A 17,571-nucleotide genomic window follows, 5' to 3' on the forward strand; every position below is an offset into this window, starting at 1 on the left:
CAGGTAAGATTATTCCAGTTTTCCTCATGGGAGACTGAAGCTCAGGGTAGTGACAGGACTTTGTGTGGTTGGCTTGGGACCAGAATCGTCGCTAAGCTAGTGCGTCCCCCCCACCTCCACCCCTCTGGACACAGCGCTTCCCAACAGAGCCCTGCTTTCCATGCCCGCTTGCAGCCATCACTCCTTTTGTGCCAGGCTCTCTTCTTCACTTGAATGTGTTTCTTATCTTCTCCGGGGCTGAGGTCACTCTTTGTGTCGGCAGGAGTCTGCACTCGTTCCTTTCAGTCCTGGCAAGAAAAAGCAGGAATTCTAAAAAGCAGCAATGATCACTCCTGGCTCCTTTGTACAGCCCAGTAAATAATTCATCTGGATTTGAGGGGTCTGACACTGAGAACGTATTGAACCTCGCTGTCACCGGCAGGCTTTGGGTGCAGAACTTGAATACAGCGGGGAAGAGAAACGTGTCTTTGAAATCAGAGACGCCTTTGAGTGACCTGAGAACACAGGTAGAAGTGCTGGAGACTGATGGACAGCAGACAGACAGAGTATTTTTAAGGCATGTAAAGGTCATCTCTGAGGTTTCCACATACACAGCCCGCCTGCTTTGCAGCTGGGATCTGGGAACAGCCAGCTTTGGACTTGGAAACCAGCGGGTGAGGTCCTAGCTAGGGCCCTTCCCAAGTCCCTCCTGCTGCACTCAATACCTGGATTAAACAAAGAAAATTGTGTCTTCCAGGCTCACTAGCTGAAGTCACAAGATTCCGAGTATCATGCGGCACTCTGGAATTCCTACAAAAACTAATCAGAAGGGGTGCATTGCCCGCCCCACGGAAACGGCTGTGCACCGGACTTTCCAGATAAAAACATTTAGCACCGAGTTGAAAAACCATGTGATGGTCATGGATTTCGTGAAGAGTAACTGGTTCCCTTCCCAGAGAAGAGCCAAAGTTTGCATCATCCATATGTATCAAGGCCTGAAGACAGCTGAGCAGACAGCTAGCCGATATGAGGTATGGTTGAACCTGGGCGGGAAGCAGTGAGCACACAACCTAATTCGGAGAACTGGAGGTGTGCCTCATCAGAGAGGCCGTTTAGGTGTTTCATCTGGTCTAATAAATGAATCATCTGTTTGTCGTGTTCCTCCAACACATTTGGAAAGGATGTTTTCACCTCTTCTTCCAGTTCTTGAAATATGGGAGGGGGGAAGCTTATGGGATGAATGTCATTTACACATGACACACACCTGCATTTGCAAACATTTAATAGTGACTACCGAGTTAATTTGTATCCACATTTAGAAACGGCAGTATGTTTCTGTGAGTTAAATGTTCCTAGCTCTGTAAGTTTGTAATCATCTGTCTTTAAAAACAAATTCCCATTTGTTTCCTGAAGTGTTATGTAGAAAAATTATCTATGACTTGCCTTGATCGAATTAAAATAAGCTAGGCCTGCAAGAATGGCCTTTTCTTTTTTGTGAGTGAGTTCTAATTTTTAAACAGAAGCTACTTTGTGGGGGGAAAAAAGAGGAGAACTTCGGAGTTTAGAATGTCAAAGTGAGATAAACACATCACTCAGATATATTTGTATTCTGCAACTAGTCTAAGCCAGGAGCAGTTATCTTTCAGAGAGTAAACACTCATGGACTCTGATCAGCTCTTTATTGTACATGGAATAAATTATGAATGTCATTGTAACTGACTCCTATATAGCTCACTTAACTATCTCTTTTGAAAAATGTAACATGTAAATTACTCATGTGTTTGAAATGGTAACCTTTCCGAATGTTGATGCTGTTGTTAGGGCCTTTGCGTGAATGCTGGCAAAGACTCCAGATCCTTTGCTTCCCACCCTGGGCTTCCTTATTCCAGGGCAGTGCGAGAACCTGTTCTGCAGGGTTCAAGGCTGGCTTCTTCCAGTTACAGCCCTGGGGTTGTGAATTTCCATGTTCACAACAGAGATATAAAGGCCACGAAAATAATGGTGTTAATTAAATTCAGTAATAATTGTTCATTAGTTCATCGCCCAATCAACCAGAGCAAAAGGTACGCAATTAGAATACAATTGAAAGAAACCAGAGATATTATTATTCACAAGTAATTAATCGGATGGGGACAGAATTTTATCATTGTATAATTTTCATTCAGGTGAGTTTTCCATCCTCCAGAGAGAGAAAAACTTGTTGAATTATACCATCTTGCATTTTACAAGTGTTCATGGCTCCAGTTTAAACCTTAAATGACAGAGAGCAGCTCTTGTGTCGCCATGTTTTTTAGGAATAAAACTTCATTTATTCCTATAACAGCACTGAAGGTGGCGATGTGGAAAAGTGCATCTGTGCAGGAGATCGTAAAAAGCTTGACGTATGCTGACAGTCACAGCTGCCACTTTTTTCTTGTGTCCCCTCCCCCTCCCATTACCGGTGACAGTCAACAAGTGGAAGTTGTGTGCTTGTGGCTTGATAGTAACCTGGAGTCTTAATTCTTATGTTAAAATGAGTCTGAGACCCTCCCACGCAGTCAGGCCCTCGGCTGGACGGTCCTCCATTTGGGAAGTGGTCTAGGCAGGGCCCACTTTGCTCAAGGGCGGGCCACGTCTGAAAATCAGCATCGATCCATGCCTCCTGTCACTCTCACTTCTGAGCTCTGCTCTTTTAGACGCAAACATATCAGAACTTAAAATATTTCATATCCATTGAGCTACTCGTCTCCACTGGGGCATGTCAGCACCATTCAGATTAGGAATTCCAGGGAGAAGTCAACTTCCTTGCTCAATTTGCAGGCTGAACTGATGAGAGAGCCCAATTAACAGCCTCAGGGCCCTGTTAGACTTGTCCCCAGCGATCCCTTCTCTCTCGCTAGCTCCAAGGCCATCGGCGAGCTTGCCTGGGCTGTGACCATAACATACCTGATGGGCTGAGGAATGAACAAGGTCACTAAAGTGAACTCTCAGTGCACAGGTTAAAGAAACTCGCTGGTTCTCCAGTGAAAGTGAGTTTTGGAAATTTTATTTCTGTAAAAACTTTATGGATTTCAAGTCCCTCCCATGAGGCCCTACAAATCCACTTGCATTGAGTTTAATGTCTGAAACTGGCATTTCTCTAAAACTGTGGCCTTAGTCCCGGGCTGTGTTAACACTTGGAGATGTTGCTTCTCATCTGACTTAAGTGGGGACTCGGCCTAACTGTGTCCCGGGGACGGTCCAGCCACACTCGTTCTCTCACTTAAATTGCCTTTTAATAGGAATGAACAGCAGACCTGTTGTCTGAAACGTAAGTAGGGTGGGAGGCAGATGGTGGCAAGGGGGCTGAAGATCCTTGTTTGCAAAGCCTTGATCCCTGCTGACTTCAAATGCCCCAAACTACTAAAAGCACTGTATGCTAAGGGCCGTTCTCTCCCCATGTAGATATCTGATAAACTTCAGACATAAAAATAGCCAGAACCAAATAATGGGATGGACCTGTGTTTGAGTTCTGGCCGCTGTCCACATTGCAAGCATGACCACATCCCGAGAGTCCTCCTAAAGCTGAGCAGGGATGGTTTCCACTTTAGGGACAGAAACCACGTGGAATTCAGAGATGTGCCTGCATGTCCCAGAGTGTGCATATGAGCCAGCATCGCCTCACTGATTGTTGAGAATTTTCTGATGATAGGCGCAGGCTGGGGCATGCAGGTCAAGTCTCATCCATCCGTCTTCTCTTAGGTGATAGTTTCTAATACATTTAATCATTAGAAGAGCCAGAGAAAGTTTCTGTATGTGATAATCGCCTTTTGGTCATGCTTTATAAGGTTTTCCAGAACTTCTATCATTTCTATCTTTCCTTCCTGTGCATCTTTTTTTTTTTTGGATTTGGCAGTGATGCTCAATTCTGGCTAACTGTAAGAATCACGGCAAACTGTAATTCTTTTTTTGATATGCAAAAATTGCACACATTTAATGTATACATTGTGATGAGTTTGGACATATGCACACAGCCATGATACCATCACCACAGTCAAGGTTCTACACATACCCATCACCTCTAAACATTTCCTGTGTTCTGCGCAGGTTACTTTTTTGTTTGTTTTTTGCTGGTAAGAACACTTAACCTGAGATCTGTTCTCTTAACATACTTTAAAGTGTGTAATCCCATGGTGTTAACTATAGGCATTTGTGTTGTATGGCGGAGCTCTGGTAATTGAAGTTTTACACCCACTGAGCAACACTTCCCCATTTCTCCTTGCCCAGCCCCTGGCAACCACTGTTCTATTTTTTGCTTCTATGATTTTGACTAGTTTCGCTACCTCCTATAAGTGGAATCATGCAATGTTTGTCCTTTTATGATAGGCTTATTTCACTGCATGTGATGTCCTCTACTTTCATCCATATTGTCTTCATTTTTAAGCCTGAATAATATTCCATTGCATGTCCATACTACATTTAAAAAAATCTGTTCCTCTCTCGATGGACATTTGGGTTGTTTCCTGATGGTGAACTTTTAAAACCGACGTGTGCCTATAGCCCAGCCAAGGCCGTTGTGACCCAGAGTGGGTGTGTGATTTTGTTGTATTCCTTTAAAGAGCTTTGACCTTTGTTCTGGCATGAGGTGAAGTTACTGAAAACAGTCGGATCCTTTTGAGGCTGACTTTTTAGCACACTATCGTCTAGGGTACTGATTCTCTGTAAGTGGCGATTTTGGCCCCAGGTGATATTTGGTAAAGTCTGGAGACATTCTGGTTGTGACAACTTGGGGAAGATGCTGCTGGCTCCTACTGAGGAGAGGCCGGGGGTGCTGCTCAGTGTCCTACCGTGTCCAGGGCAGTCTTCTGCCACCACCAACAGAGACTCGCCCGGCCTGAACTGTTCACGGTGTGGAGGCTGAGAAGCCCTGGTCTAGGGCTAATTCAGCCCCACTGCCGAGGCATGACCCTACTTGATGCCCCATGTATGCGAGATCTTTCCACCAGGGCCAGTGGGAACACGAACTGTTTCCAGCTCCGGGTAAGGTCCCAGAAGTGTCTGACCTCCTACTTTCTGGTAGTTCTTTTTCTGGTTTTATGCAGTTTTCTCTCAAGCATGGGAAAATCGGTATTCAGCCAAAGGCTGGAGGGACCCGATCTGGTCGCTAGAACTCTCTTTCCTTGTAGTTCACGCCTCTTCAATATTTAGCCCCCAGTTCTAGCTGGTGCAGCTTCTCTGAGTCCTGATCTCTGCCTCCTCTGCTCAGTGAGACAGCAGGCTCCCTGGAGTGTCCCCTCTGTGCTCTGCAGCCTGGAAACTGCCTCTAGGTGGGGATGATTATAGGGCTCCCCTCTCTCGTGTCCTCTCCCTCCAGGATTGCAGACCCCCGTTGCTTTTCATCCGGTGTCTGGACACCATTGCTTCCGAGCTTTCGTCTGTCTGCTCCATCGTAGCTGGAAGGAGAAGTGCCTCCCTGGGTGATTTTGAGGTCCCACCAGGGTGGAGAGATGCCACTTTGGGCTTTGCCGAATCTCTTCCTAAGGGGTGAGCCCTTAGGTCATAGGAGAGCAAAGTGCTCAGGTTTTAAGTGCTTGGGCTTCAAGATAACTTTATTTGGGGAATGAAGAAGTCAAGGAGACCAAACAGGAAGTAAAACAAACGTTCCCTTTCTTCTCACGGTTATCAAAAGGTGCCAGATGATTTACCCATTTCCAAACCAAGCTGGAGAGGTGGGGCCAGATCAGTCTTCACACTCTCCTGTTTCTTCCTGAAGTCTTGGCCCCCGCGTGAGGCTTCTGCCGGATATGCTGGGGCTCCGGCTGCAGTAAAGAAGCGGCTCTCCAAGCACAAGTCAAAAAGAGGCCATTTGACCGAGGACCATAAACATTCCAGGTAGCTTTGGCACCCCACGGCAGATCAGGGGGTCCTCATCCCGGGACCTGCTTCCTGCCCCAGCATGTCTTTGGTGCTCCTTCTGGAAGCCTCAGCCACTCACCTCCCCTGACGATGGCTGGTAGTCTCTGTGCAAATGCAGGAGGAGGGAAATGCAAGAGGCAAAAGATGAAACAACCCTCTTGGGTCTCGGTGCTGCTCGCTCGCCACATTCTTCCAGCCCCTCCCTGCCTGGGTCAGTGGGAGGCTGGACATCAGAGGGCAAGGTTCTCAAAAGGTGCAAGGGGTTGGAGGCTGAAATTAGTTTTGTGGCATCAGGAGGCACATCTGGTGACCGAAGTCTCCAGACTAGCTGCACTCTGAATGTTTGCTTATAGGTGACGTGCAGCTCAATCTAGAACGCTTGCAGTCTCTGGAGATCTATCTGACACTGTTGCAGCCAGCGTCCGTCAGGACATTGGGCGTGGCGGGGGACCCAGGTCCACACTTCAGCCAAACCAAGGGAGGGGCGATGGAAGGTGAATGGTGGTGATGTGGCTAAGTGTGAGGGCGCTGGGTTGAGTCTTTCTGGGGTCTTGCTGGGTGAGTGACTTTGGAACGTTTCCTGATCGCTTTGAGCCTCAGCTTCCCCACCTGTGTTCGCGAGAACCACGATGGTATCTCCGTCCTGTGTTTGCTGCAGGGATCAAGGAAGACAGTCTCTGTAAAGGGCTAAGCCTCAGGCCTGGCGGAGAGTCAGCATCTCATAGAAGGGAGTTGTTGCTGTTTAAGTTCCAATATGCCTTTTTCTGCCATCTCCAACCCTGCCCCAAGGCCATGGCACGGAGACGGCCCCTGGGAGCAGGCTAATTGTAACCCACGCTTTAAGGATCCTGCCTCTGGGCATGTAGTCCTGTTTAAATTGGGGTGAACATCTCTATTCCTCCTTCCCCACACTCAGAGTGCCAAGGGACAGGGGCCTGTGACCTTCTATGCTCTTGGCTCTTGGCTCAGGGTAATCTTCTCCATTCCCCAAGCAACTCAGACATTAGTCAGCAAATTGGCCCTGAGCTGAATGCAGTTTCCGCTCAGAACCCACCTACTTCCTGTGGTCAGCTGCAGATTCCACCTTTGATGAGGGACTGTTGAGAATGTGAGTTTATACACATCTGATTCCTGCCTGAGAAAGCCAGGGCGAGGGCAGGAAGTACTAACAGGGCATTTTCCAAGTAAGGTACACCCTCCCTTCGAAGATCCACAAGGATATAATGAATTTACCACCCCAGGAAGGAGTGAATGGCCCTCACACTTTGGTGTCCTCTAGAATCCTCAGGAGAACATTCTGAGAATGTAAAGCCCTGGGCTCTGGGAAGGGTGGGATCGAGAAACTTCTGTTTTCAACATGAAATTCAGGTGATTCTGATGCAGGTCTAAAACCCTGATCTGGAATTTCCAGACTGATATTTTCCAAGTGCATGAACCAAGGAGATGACAACGAAGCCTGAGTGACCGGCCTGTGTTGAGAAAGCTGGAGCCAAGGGGGATGGGGCGGGGGAGGGGAGGCATGGTCAGAGAGGAGAGTGGCTGGGCCACTGTGTGCCGGGAGAGCTGAGAGATAGAGATGGCACAAAAGAGGCTGTTGTTCGATCCCTGAATTGCCTCATTGATCCTCACCACAGCTGTGTGAGGCACATGAGCCCTATTTTTCCAAAGAGAAAGTTCTGTGAGGCCTGGTCGCTGAAGCAGGCTGCGTGGGGACATGGGGGGGGGGCAGAAGGAGGGTCCATCTCAGTTATGTCCTACTCTGAAGTTGCTTCTGGCGTGGTGCTGGGGCGCGGGGAGATGGGGGAGCAGCACTTGTCCTGACAGCAGTGACTGGGAACCCAGAGGTCTTCAGGGTTGGCTGTGGACCAAGCCAGCTATGCCCGGATCGGGGGGTAAGAGGCAGGGCTACACCTGCTCAGACTTGCTCTCCCTGTCTGCTTCAGGAAGATTTCTTTCCCACAGTTCTTGCACCAGGCACCTCCTTCCGGTCCTTAGGTCCCACATGGGTCCTCGCTCCCCGCTGTTTGTGCTGTCCCATGTTCTCTTCCCTCTCTGGCAGAGTAGATGGTTTGAAGAGGAAATATGGGGCTGACTTAAAAAAAAAGTTATCAGGAACCTACCCTGGGCTAGGAATTTTGCTAGGTGCTGGGGACACAGAGGTCCAAAAGGTCCAAAAGGCAGGGTTCCTGCCCCGCTTGTCATCCGGCGAGGGAGACAGCCATCCCAGTGACTGCCAAGTCAGGGTGTCTACACTGAGCTGTAGGCCCAGAGAGCTCAGCAAGGCTGCGCAGGGAAGGAGATGTCTGAGCGTGTACTTCATGGAAGATTGGGAGTTTTCCGTGACTAGCAGGGAGTGGGAATATGGGGCACATGTGGAGGAGGAGAAGATATCCAGGCAGAAGGACTGGCAACTCCTGGTAGCGGCACAGGAAGACCATACCTGAGTAGAACCCAGTGGTCTCTAGAATTGCAGCTAGCATTGGCCGGACATGGTTCCTGAGAGGAAGAAGCCAGGCACGGAAAGAGTTTCAGAAGTTGGGTCTGCAGGCAAAGAACAGCTGACAAGGAAAGAACGGTTGTTGGGAAGCCATGAGGTGAACAATTCTCAGAGCTCACTCAGGGCTATGGCTCATTTAATTCCTCACCACCCAGAATAGACCTCACTGAGTAGAGGGTAAACTCAGTAGCGATTCTAGAAGCGTCATGCCTTGCAAGGAAGCTAAACTAGCCCTGGAGTAAAGGCAACTCTAGAGCCATCTTATAACAATTTTAGAAACAATTCTTTTTTTTCAATGATTTTTATTTATTTGAGAGAGTGCGCACGCATGAGAGAGAGAGAGAGCACGAGAGGTGGGGAGGGGCAGAGGGAGAGGAGAAGCAGACTCCCCGCTGAGCAGGGAGACCAATTCGAGACTCGATCCCAGGACCCCGAGATCGTGACCTGAGCCAAAGGCAGACATTTAACCGATGGAGCCACCCAGGCACAATTCTAGAAACAATTCTTTAAAGAATCGGGCTCCTCCACAAGTTGTTTTAACTGTTCAACACTGTTTGAAGGATTACAACAAAATTCAGTAAGCGATAATATAAAATTAAAAATATCTAGCATCCAGACCAAGCTCACTAGACATTCAAAGGGACAGGAAAGTATGATTCTTAACCAAGAGAAATCATGATTAATAGAAACAGATTTATAAATACAGTGATGATGAATTAAAAAGCAAGGATTTTTAAAAAAGCTATTATGAAACTATTGTTTTTCTTTTAAATTCAGGGGTTTAAGGGAAGATATTACTGTGATGGGGAAAGATATGGTTGATATAAAAATGAACCAAATAGAACTTAGAAGAAAAAAAATGACACTATCTGAAATGGAAATTTTACTAGATGGGATTAACAGGAAATACTATCTGAAATGGAAATTTTACTAGATGGGATTAACAGGAAATTGGATGCTATAGAAGAGAGGGTCAGTGAAATTCTTAATGGAAGACAAAAAGGGAAAGAGGAGAGGGAGGGAGAGTCAGAGAGAGAGAGAACAGAGCCTGAGTGACCTGTAGGACAGCACCAATATCAAGAGATCCAACACACATATAATTAGAATCTCAGAAAGGGGGAAGGGGATGAGGGTAGAAAAATGATTTGGAGAAATGGCTGAAAAATTGCCCAGTGTAATGGTACATATGTCAAAGCATTGCTTTGGCATGTATATGGCAGGGGCCCGATCATTCAGCTTGGCCCAAGCTATGTTAAATGGTATATATTTTCCATGTTTCCCAATGGTGGTCACAGGGTTATCAATCAGCGTTCTCTAGTGCAAGGAATATGTTTGTTTCCTTGTGATCACACTGCATAATTAACTGAGGCTGTTTGCTTATTTATTTATGGCTGAGACAATATCAATTTAGTGTAGGATTGTTTCAGCTCTGATAGGTTAGGAGAAAAGGGGAAAGCAACCTGGCAGATGCTATCTGTATAATTTTTCTATTCCTGCAAAACAAATTATCATATAATTGGCTTAAAACAACACCTATTTATTATTTCACAGTTTTGTTGGTCAGAAATCCTGGTGTGGGTTAGCTGGTCCCCTCTGCTAAGTCTCTTCAGGCTGAATCAAGGTGTCAGATGAGGCTGTAAGGATCAGTGGCCTCTAACAACGTCACTGGTTATTGTCAGAATTCAGTTCCATGTGATTGGAGGACTGAGTCCTCATTTTGTAGGTGGCTGTCAGCTGGCACTCTCAGCTCCTGGAAACTGTCCTCAGGTTTCTTGCCACGTGGCTCCATCCATAGGCAGTTCACAACATGTTTGCTTGCTTTTTTCATGGCCAAAAGGACAACCTGCTGCTTTGAATCTCTCTGACTTCTTTTGGAGACACAACTGATTAGGTCAGGCCCACCTGGGATAATCTCCCTTTGATTAACTCAACATCAACTGCTCAACAACCTTAACTATATAGGCAAAACCCTTTTGCCAGAGATTATAACTTAATTGTGGAAGGGAGACCGCATCGTACTCACAGGCTCTGCTCATCCTGAAAGGAGAGAGAATGCATGGGACGTGTGCACTAAGGGGTGGGAAGCTTGGGGGCTATCTTAGCATTCTGCCTATACTGTATTTTAAATTTTTGTATCTGTGCAGTAAAGGAAATAGAAGGAGGACTTGGAATTGAAGGCACATAGGTTGGAGCCTCTGTCTAGGGGGTGCATGAGGAAAGGTGCCCTTAATCTCTTCTAGCTCACCACTGTGCCCCCAGCACCAGGTCACCGTCAAGAACATTGTGGGACGCGTGTGTGAATGGATGCACCCATGGATGGATGGATAAAGAAAGGTGCCTGAGATGTGTTTGAGATGAAAATCCGGGGCCAGAGTGGGTGATGGTTGTACGAGGGATCTGCCTCTGATTCAATGCTTATGTCAGGCTCCCTATAGATTCCCTCATTTGCAGTGATCAACAGACAGACCTTGGCTTTAGGTAGCCCAAATGAAGGTCCAAAACGGAGGTCCCTTGTTTCATTACCCTTTTCATTAATCAAATTCCAAATAGAGAAATTATTTCATTTTTTCTCTGGGGTTCTAATTTATATCCCTTCTCCGTCCAGAAAGGACTTTAAGGCAGCTCCAAAAATAAGTATCTTGGAGAACATCCAGAATTCAGGAATAATAATTTGTCAGAGAAACAAATAGGGCTGAAGACAAATGGGGGAATTATTTTCTTAAAGTAGACAACAAATTGCTTGCCATTTTCTATTGAAGACAAGAAGCGTCTTCCCAGCAAACCAGCCTGCAGCCAGTAGTGAGCGGGTCCGCCCCTAACAGCTACTCTCTGGTGGGGCTTAGACGCCTCCGATCCAGCCCTCTGGTCACAGAAAGTTCATGAAACCCCTTATTTTAGCTACACTGGTGCTCAACTCCTCACTAATGAGTTCTGGGCCCTGCTGGCTTCTAGGCACTTGGTGCTGGGTTAACAGCTTCACTTTGCTCAATAGAGTCAGAGGACATCTTTTGCAGGTGGTGGTGAGCTGGGAGCGTGTGAGCCAGAGGGTGGGGTCTGGCTGTTGGATATGCAAAGAGGGACCCAGGAGCATATGGGAGATGCAATGAGCTCCAATGTGCATTGCTTGCTCCTCACCGTCAATGTTCAGGAAAGAAGCTTCATTGTGTCTCCAGGGCACATGTGCCTCCGTGCTCGCCATCGGACACACAGGAAACAAAAGTATGAAGACTTTCCATGAAAGAGTTCCACGATAAATGGCCACTTTCTCAGTTTTCACTATGTAATACGTGGGGCCCAGTGCCAAATGAACATGTGATCCTCGTGTTAGAAAGGCAGGGAGAAATAGTCATTCAAGGTACTAATGTGTGTCTTTTTTCTTCCTTCCATTGTCTTCTCTCACTTGTCCTGGTGGTTTTTAATGTGTTCTTTAATGCTGGCTTAAGTAAAGAAAAATTAAGATCTTAAATTATTACCGTGCATTTTAATAGTCATCTTTATACTGCATAATGCCATTTTCACACAAATATAAAAGCACTGAAGTCACATGTGGAATCACTGAAACGATACAGTTTTTATGCGCTAATCCTATACGTGCCTATACGCATCTCATTCTCACTAGAACAATGGAAACACTGCAAAAATCAGCTCCCACTTTTATTTCATTGTGCGATATAATCTTATTTGACCAACACTCTGTACCTTCAGTTTCTCCCTGGGTGAGGAAGGACTGAGAGAAAAGGGAGCTATGGGGGCTCTGTCTCTCCCTCTCCTTCTGAGCTGTCATTTGCAGCATGGGCGGGTGGCTCACACAGGGACGTAACGTGAGCAAGAAAGGCTGTGATAGGGTTGCTTGGTCACTCGCGTTTCCCAGAAATCCACCGTCTGTCTTTCCTTCCTCCCTCCTTTCTTTTCTTTTCTTTTCTTTTCTTTTCTTTTCTTTTCTTTTCTTTTCTTTTCTTTTCCTTTCCTTTCCTTTCCTTTCTTTTCTTTTCTTTTCTTTTCTTTTCTTTTCTTTTCTTTTCTTTTCTTTTCTTTTCCTTTCCTTTCCTTTCCTTTCCTTTCTTTTCTTTTTTCTTTTCTTTCTTTTCTTTCTTTCTTTCAAATAATATTTGTTATATTAGTCACCATACAGTACATCCCCAGTTCTTGATGCAATGTTCCACGATTCATTACTTGCATATAACACCCGGTGCACCATGCAATATGTGCCCTCCTTAATACCCATCACCAGCCTACTTTCTGCATTTGAAGCAAGTCTGTTCCCAGTGGGGAGCGTGGCTTCTCGGGGCTGTCAGCCCTCGGCTTACTTGATCCTAGGTGTAATTTGCTTACCTTCTTTCCCTTTGAGTCTTATTGAACTTCCATGCATGGTCGGCTCACCAGAATCCCGTGAGCAGGGGCCACCTGGGCAGGGTCTGTGACCAGAGCAGCAGGAAATCTGCAAATACACACCTTACACCTGTCCTCTGCCCACACGTGGACTCCACCATCCTCTGGGAGTTCATGTACAAAACACAAGTTCAAAGATAAAATTATTTTAAAATTCAAGCTGATGATACCAAAGCACTGGCTACAGAAAAAAAAAATGGATAAATTGGATTCATCAGCAAGAAAACCTTGTGTGCGTCAGAGGACGTTACTAACACAGCGAAAGGAAACCCCACCTACTCCATGGGAGAACCTGGAGGGTGTTGTGCTGAGGGAAAGAAGCCAGTTGCAAAAGGCCAGGTGTTGGACTCCACTTTCACGAAGTACCTGGAGGAATTAAAGTCAGGGAGACAGACAGTGCACGGGTGCTGCCAGGGGCTGTGGGGAGGGGAGAATGGGAAATGAGTGTTCAAGGGAACGGAGCTGCGGTTTGTGGGGCTAGAAAGGATCTGGAGACGGACAATGGTGATGATCATACAACGTGATGAGTGTACTTGGTTTTATGGAATTATGCACTTAAAATGCCAAATTTTATGCTATGTATATTTTACCACAATTAAAAGAAATTCGAGATGGCGACCTCAAACCTGCGTGTGGCCCTTCCGAGTACACACTCCCGGGCCCTGCCTGGGTCTTGCGCCTGTGAAGCCGGTCCAGTGCTAACCTGTGTTTCTAAATGCGTAAGGCGATTCTCTTTCACTAGATGATGAGATCTCTGAGGTCAGTGTCCCTGTCTTATTTCTCTCAATAACTCTGTGTTGAATTGAAACTCTAAGCTAAATTGGAGCTTGTTCATGATACATTTAAAAAAATGCAGGCTTACGTACAATTTACATACATTAATATTCATACATTTTAGAAGTATACAGTTCATTTTGTTTTGACAAATGCATACGGTCGTATAACCAGCACCGAATCATGATGTAGGGCATAGCCACGACCCAGAAAGTTCCCTGGTGCCCTTTGTACTCAGCACCTTCCCCCAGCTCTGCCCCCAGCAGCCACTGATCTGCTTTCTGCCACTTAAATTTGCCAGGTCTGGCATGTCTTTAGCTGAAATCCTGCAGCTTGCAGTTTTGTGTGTGTGTATGAGACTGTCGTAAGTTTCCATTACAACTTTTGGCATCTTAATTAAATGGATCATCTTCTACTGGGGCAGCAGAGAGGTGAGGGCTCGGGCTCTGACTCAGTTTCAGGTACACGTAGATTTTTTTTTAGATTTATTTATTTATTTATTTGACAGAGATAGAGACAGCCAGCGAGAGAGGGAACACAAGCAGGGGGAGTGGGAGAGGAAGAAGCAGACTCATAGCGGAGGAGCCTGATGTGGGGCTCGATCCCATAACGCTTAACCGCTGTGCCACCCAGGCGCCCCAGGCACACGCAGATTTTTATCCTAACTCTGCCCCCTTTCTTAATTCTGACTTTGCATGAACTCTTACCTTCTCCAGGATCAGTGGCTTCCTATACAAAGTGGCGTTAATAATAATCCCATCATCCCGCGCACTCGCAGGGGTTGAATAAAGTAGCGTGTGGAAAGTGCTCGGGGCAGAGCTTGGCCCATAGCAATAGCTCAGGAACACTTAGCTGTTTATCGTCCTATTATTGATGCCATCATTAGCAAGAATTCTGAGAATGGCGTTTCCTCGTCTCTAGCATGGCGGTACCTTCCTCCTCCTGTTGCCATGGAGATTATTTAATGCCCGTGAAGCATTTCGTATGGTGCCTGGCACGTGGTAAGCGCTCTCTAGTGTAGCTGTGGGTTTCATTCTGTGCTGCAGCCATTAAGGACCCTATTCTGTTCCTCACTGAGTAAAAGACATCACCTTCTCTAATTGCGAGACGGCGTGAAAGGGCTCCATTTAGACTGCGTTCTGCCAGTCTAGGAGAAAAACACCGTTGCAAACAGCAGCCGCCGGTGTGAGATAGTAAGGCCTTTCTCCCATAGGCCCAGGGGAGGAGTTCCGTGTGAACAGGGGAGCCAAAGAACAGGAAATACCCTAGTCCTTTTTGTTTGTTGGTTTCTGTTCTTTTGAAAGAAGAAAAATGACAGCAGTTGAGTTAAGAGTTATGGAGTGGAGCGGGCAATTGAATCCTCAGAACCTCCTGAGGTGTTCCAGGATCGGGGTAGCTTCACCGCGGTGGATTCGGAAGTACTCGGTGCAGTTCGGGACCCTGAGGGAGAGTAGTCAGTGACAGTAAGCAATTCCTGGGGAAAGAAGTTTCCACCTGGTGCAAGAAATGGATTCAGCTTCTGGACTCATCTGCTGACATTTTCAAGGAAGGAGACAATGTTGCAAGTGATAGGAAACATAATAGAACATGCTGAAAGGAATTCTTGAGGAATCAGGGGAAATCTACCTCTTTGATATACAAAATAGTTCAGCTAAATTTGACTTTGTAACTGGGTAATTAACATGCCCATATTATGGCATTATTTCCCCCCCACTCCTGATGTTTGCATAGAAATCTCCAGCCAAGGGGTTCGTCCCTGCTGTTCTCATTTATCCCTGCAAACAGACAGGGGCTGAAGTCACCCTAGCGGGAAAACGGGGAGTGAACTCTCTGTGGACCACTTCTCATTAGGCAGCCAGGGGAAGCTGCTTTCCATGAGTCTCACAAGAGGAGGAATGATCGAAATAAGGCATCCTTACATCCTGGTTTGCCTTATTTTCAAACCAGAACCCCACCAGACACCACCCTTGACAACAGAAGTGAAGGAGAAGCAAGGAGAGACGGAGGCATCTTCCTGCAGATCCTAACAAGGGAACAATCCCGCCATTTGCAATCAGATAGGGGATATTATCTCCATAATAAAAGGCAATTGAGAATCTAAATGAAAAATCTAATGCTTTTCATGCTGATTTATTTTAGATTAGAAAAAGTTAAACCAGATGTAAACATGAAGAGATGAAGCATGAAGAGGGAATCATGGCAGAGTGATAAATCTCAGTTTTGAGTTATTATAGGTGCAGGGTTGCATTAACCAGAAAATACACTGTTGATCCATAAACTGCTCTGATGTTAATTATTGTTGCAGAAGAGAATTCAGAAGATTGAATAAAACACGCAATGCTGGCGAAGATCAATCATGCATCCAGATTAGCCATGGAGAGTGTATTCCAGCCCCCAAGAGGCTGCGTTAACCCATTGACACTCCATGCTGGAACCCTCCCTGTGATGTGCTCTCTGCCTTCTAGTGGGATCTCCAACACTGGATGCTGAAAAGAAATGGCCTTCATTTTTGGGGGGGGCGGGGGGGATCCTGGCAATGTCTGCCATCATCCTAAAGAGAAGACCCAATCAAAAGTCCACCCTTGGTCTTTGATCCTTGGGATGTAAACAGATTTGGAATCTCCCCTCTCTTTTCTATATAGACCATGCATGTGTCCAGAAGAGGAAGAGAGAAGAGGTATCGGAGGCAGGGTTCTGGGTATACTAGAAGTTCCAGCTGTTTGCTCTTCTCTTTTCTTTCCTTTCTCTTCACTTCATCCCTGTTTTACTTGTTCAATGCTTTACAAAGCCCTGACCGCCCCTACACACACACACACACACACACACACACACACACACACACACACACACGTGTGCTGATATTAGGAATGTTGAGAACACTATGTTCTAGTTGGAAAGGGTCCTGTCTCTGGCATTTAGTAGCTCTGTGACCTAGAGCAAATTACTGAATGTCTCCATGCTCCAGTGCTCATATCCATAAAATCGAGAGATATTGACTATGTCGTGGGAACTGGATGAGGGGCTAGATATGGAAAACCGGAACCCAGGGACTGGCAAGTTTATTAAATGTCTGTTGCACCAGTCCACAATTCTCCATCCAGAACTCTTGGGGCCAAATGTGATTCAACAATGATTTCTTAATTTTATTTCAGCAAGTAACACTGCACAACGTTTCTAGCGGGAGTCGAGGTAGCACCCTGTAATTAAGCTCCCTGATGTTTTTGCAATAAAATGTATGAATATTCACACTAAATGGAATAAATTAATATTATAAATAGCCTCAGGTTAGTTCAGGTAAGGTTTGGCTGTCAGATTAGTTTTCTCCAAACTCAGAGGGAAAAAAAAAAACAACTTCTTAGATTTCAAAGGTTTATGGATTTTAGAATTGCAGATAAGGGATTATGGATCCATACTGAGGACTCAGATACCCTGAAGGGAGAGTCAGTAAAAACAGTAGCATATTTGCTCATTAGGGCCCAGCTATTATGGCAGGACTTGGGAGCATCAAGTGGGAGAACACGAGAGTTGCTCTGTACAGCCTTTAGTCTTCTGTAAATGGGAGGTTCTGGTATTATTGTTCCCGCGATGTTCAGCTCTCGCTAGTGCTCAGCTTGCGGCTCCTGACAGAATTCACAGACCATTTTGTTGTCAGTGTTATCAGTGTCCTGGCTGGTGTCAGGCTTGACCACAGAGTTTCTGCCGGTAGCGCTGCTGGGAAGGCTGGATCCTGTACGGTAGCAAGTGGTGAGGTGGTGGGGAAGGAATGCCAGCCCGGGGTCAGGGGGCCTGGGGTGCAGGGGCCGGAGCTCCATTTTCTTGTCCTTGGGCACTGACGTCTCTCACACTCTGTGGACCTCTTTCTTTATAGAATAAGAACTCTATGTGTTCTGGCCACCTCTCAGGGACTTTGGGGAGTCAAAAGGAGGTAATGTGTATAAAAGAACTTTGCAAACTGGAACATTCCCTATGATTGTGAGGTGTCTTGGTTCTTTTAATGTCCTTGATCCTAATCATAGCATTCTGTTCTCAAGGAGTGATCTTGATTGCCTCGGCTCCAA

General features: G+C 46.2%; 1 protein-coding gene across 2 annotated transcripts in view; it reads left to right on the plus strand.

Moving 5' to 3' along the window:
- The first annotated feature begins 770 nt into the window (after nt 1-770).
- The window catches only part of CUNH10orf90 (chromosome unknown C10orf90 homolog), a 205,372-nt gene continuing 188,571 nt past the window's right edge, over nt 771-17,571 (plus strand). For both annotated transcript variants that reach the window (XM_040624561.1, XM_040624562.1), the window contains exon 1: nt 771-1,010. In XM_040624561.1, the coding sequence (XP_040480495.1) occupies nt 771-1,010 (240 nt within the window). The remainder of the gene's footprint in view (nt 1,011-17,571) is intronic.

This window comes from Ursus maritimus, unplaced genomic scaffold (assembly GCF_017311325.1).
Source record: "Ursus maritimus isolate PB19 unplaced genomic scaffold, ASM1731132v1 scaffold_7, whole genome shotgun sequence".
Taxonomy (NCBI): domain Eukaryota; kingdom Metazoa; phylum Chordata; class Mammalia; order Carnivora; family Ursidae; genus Ursus; species Ursus maritimus.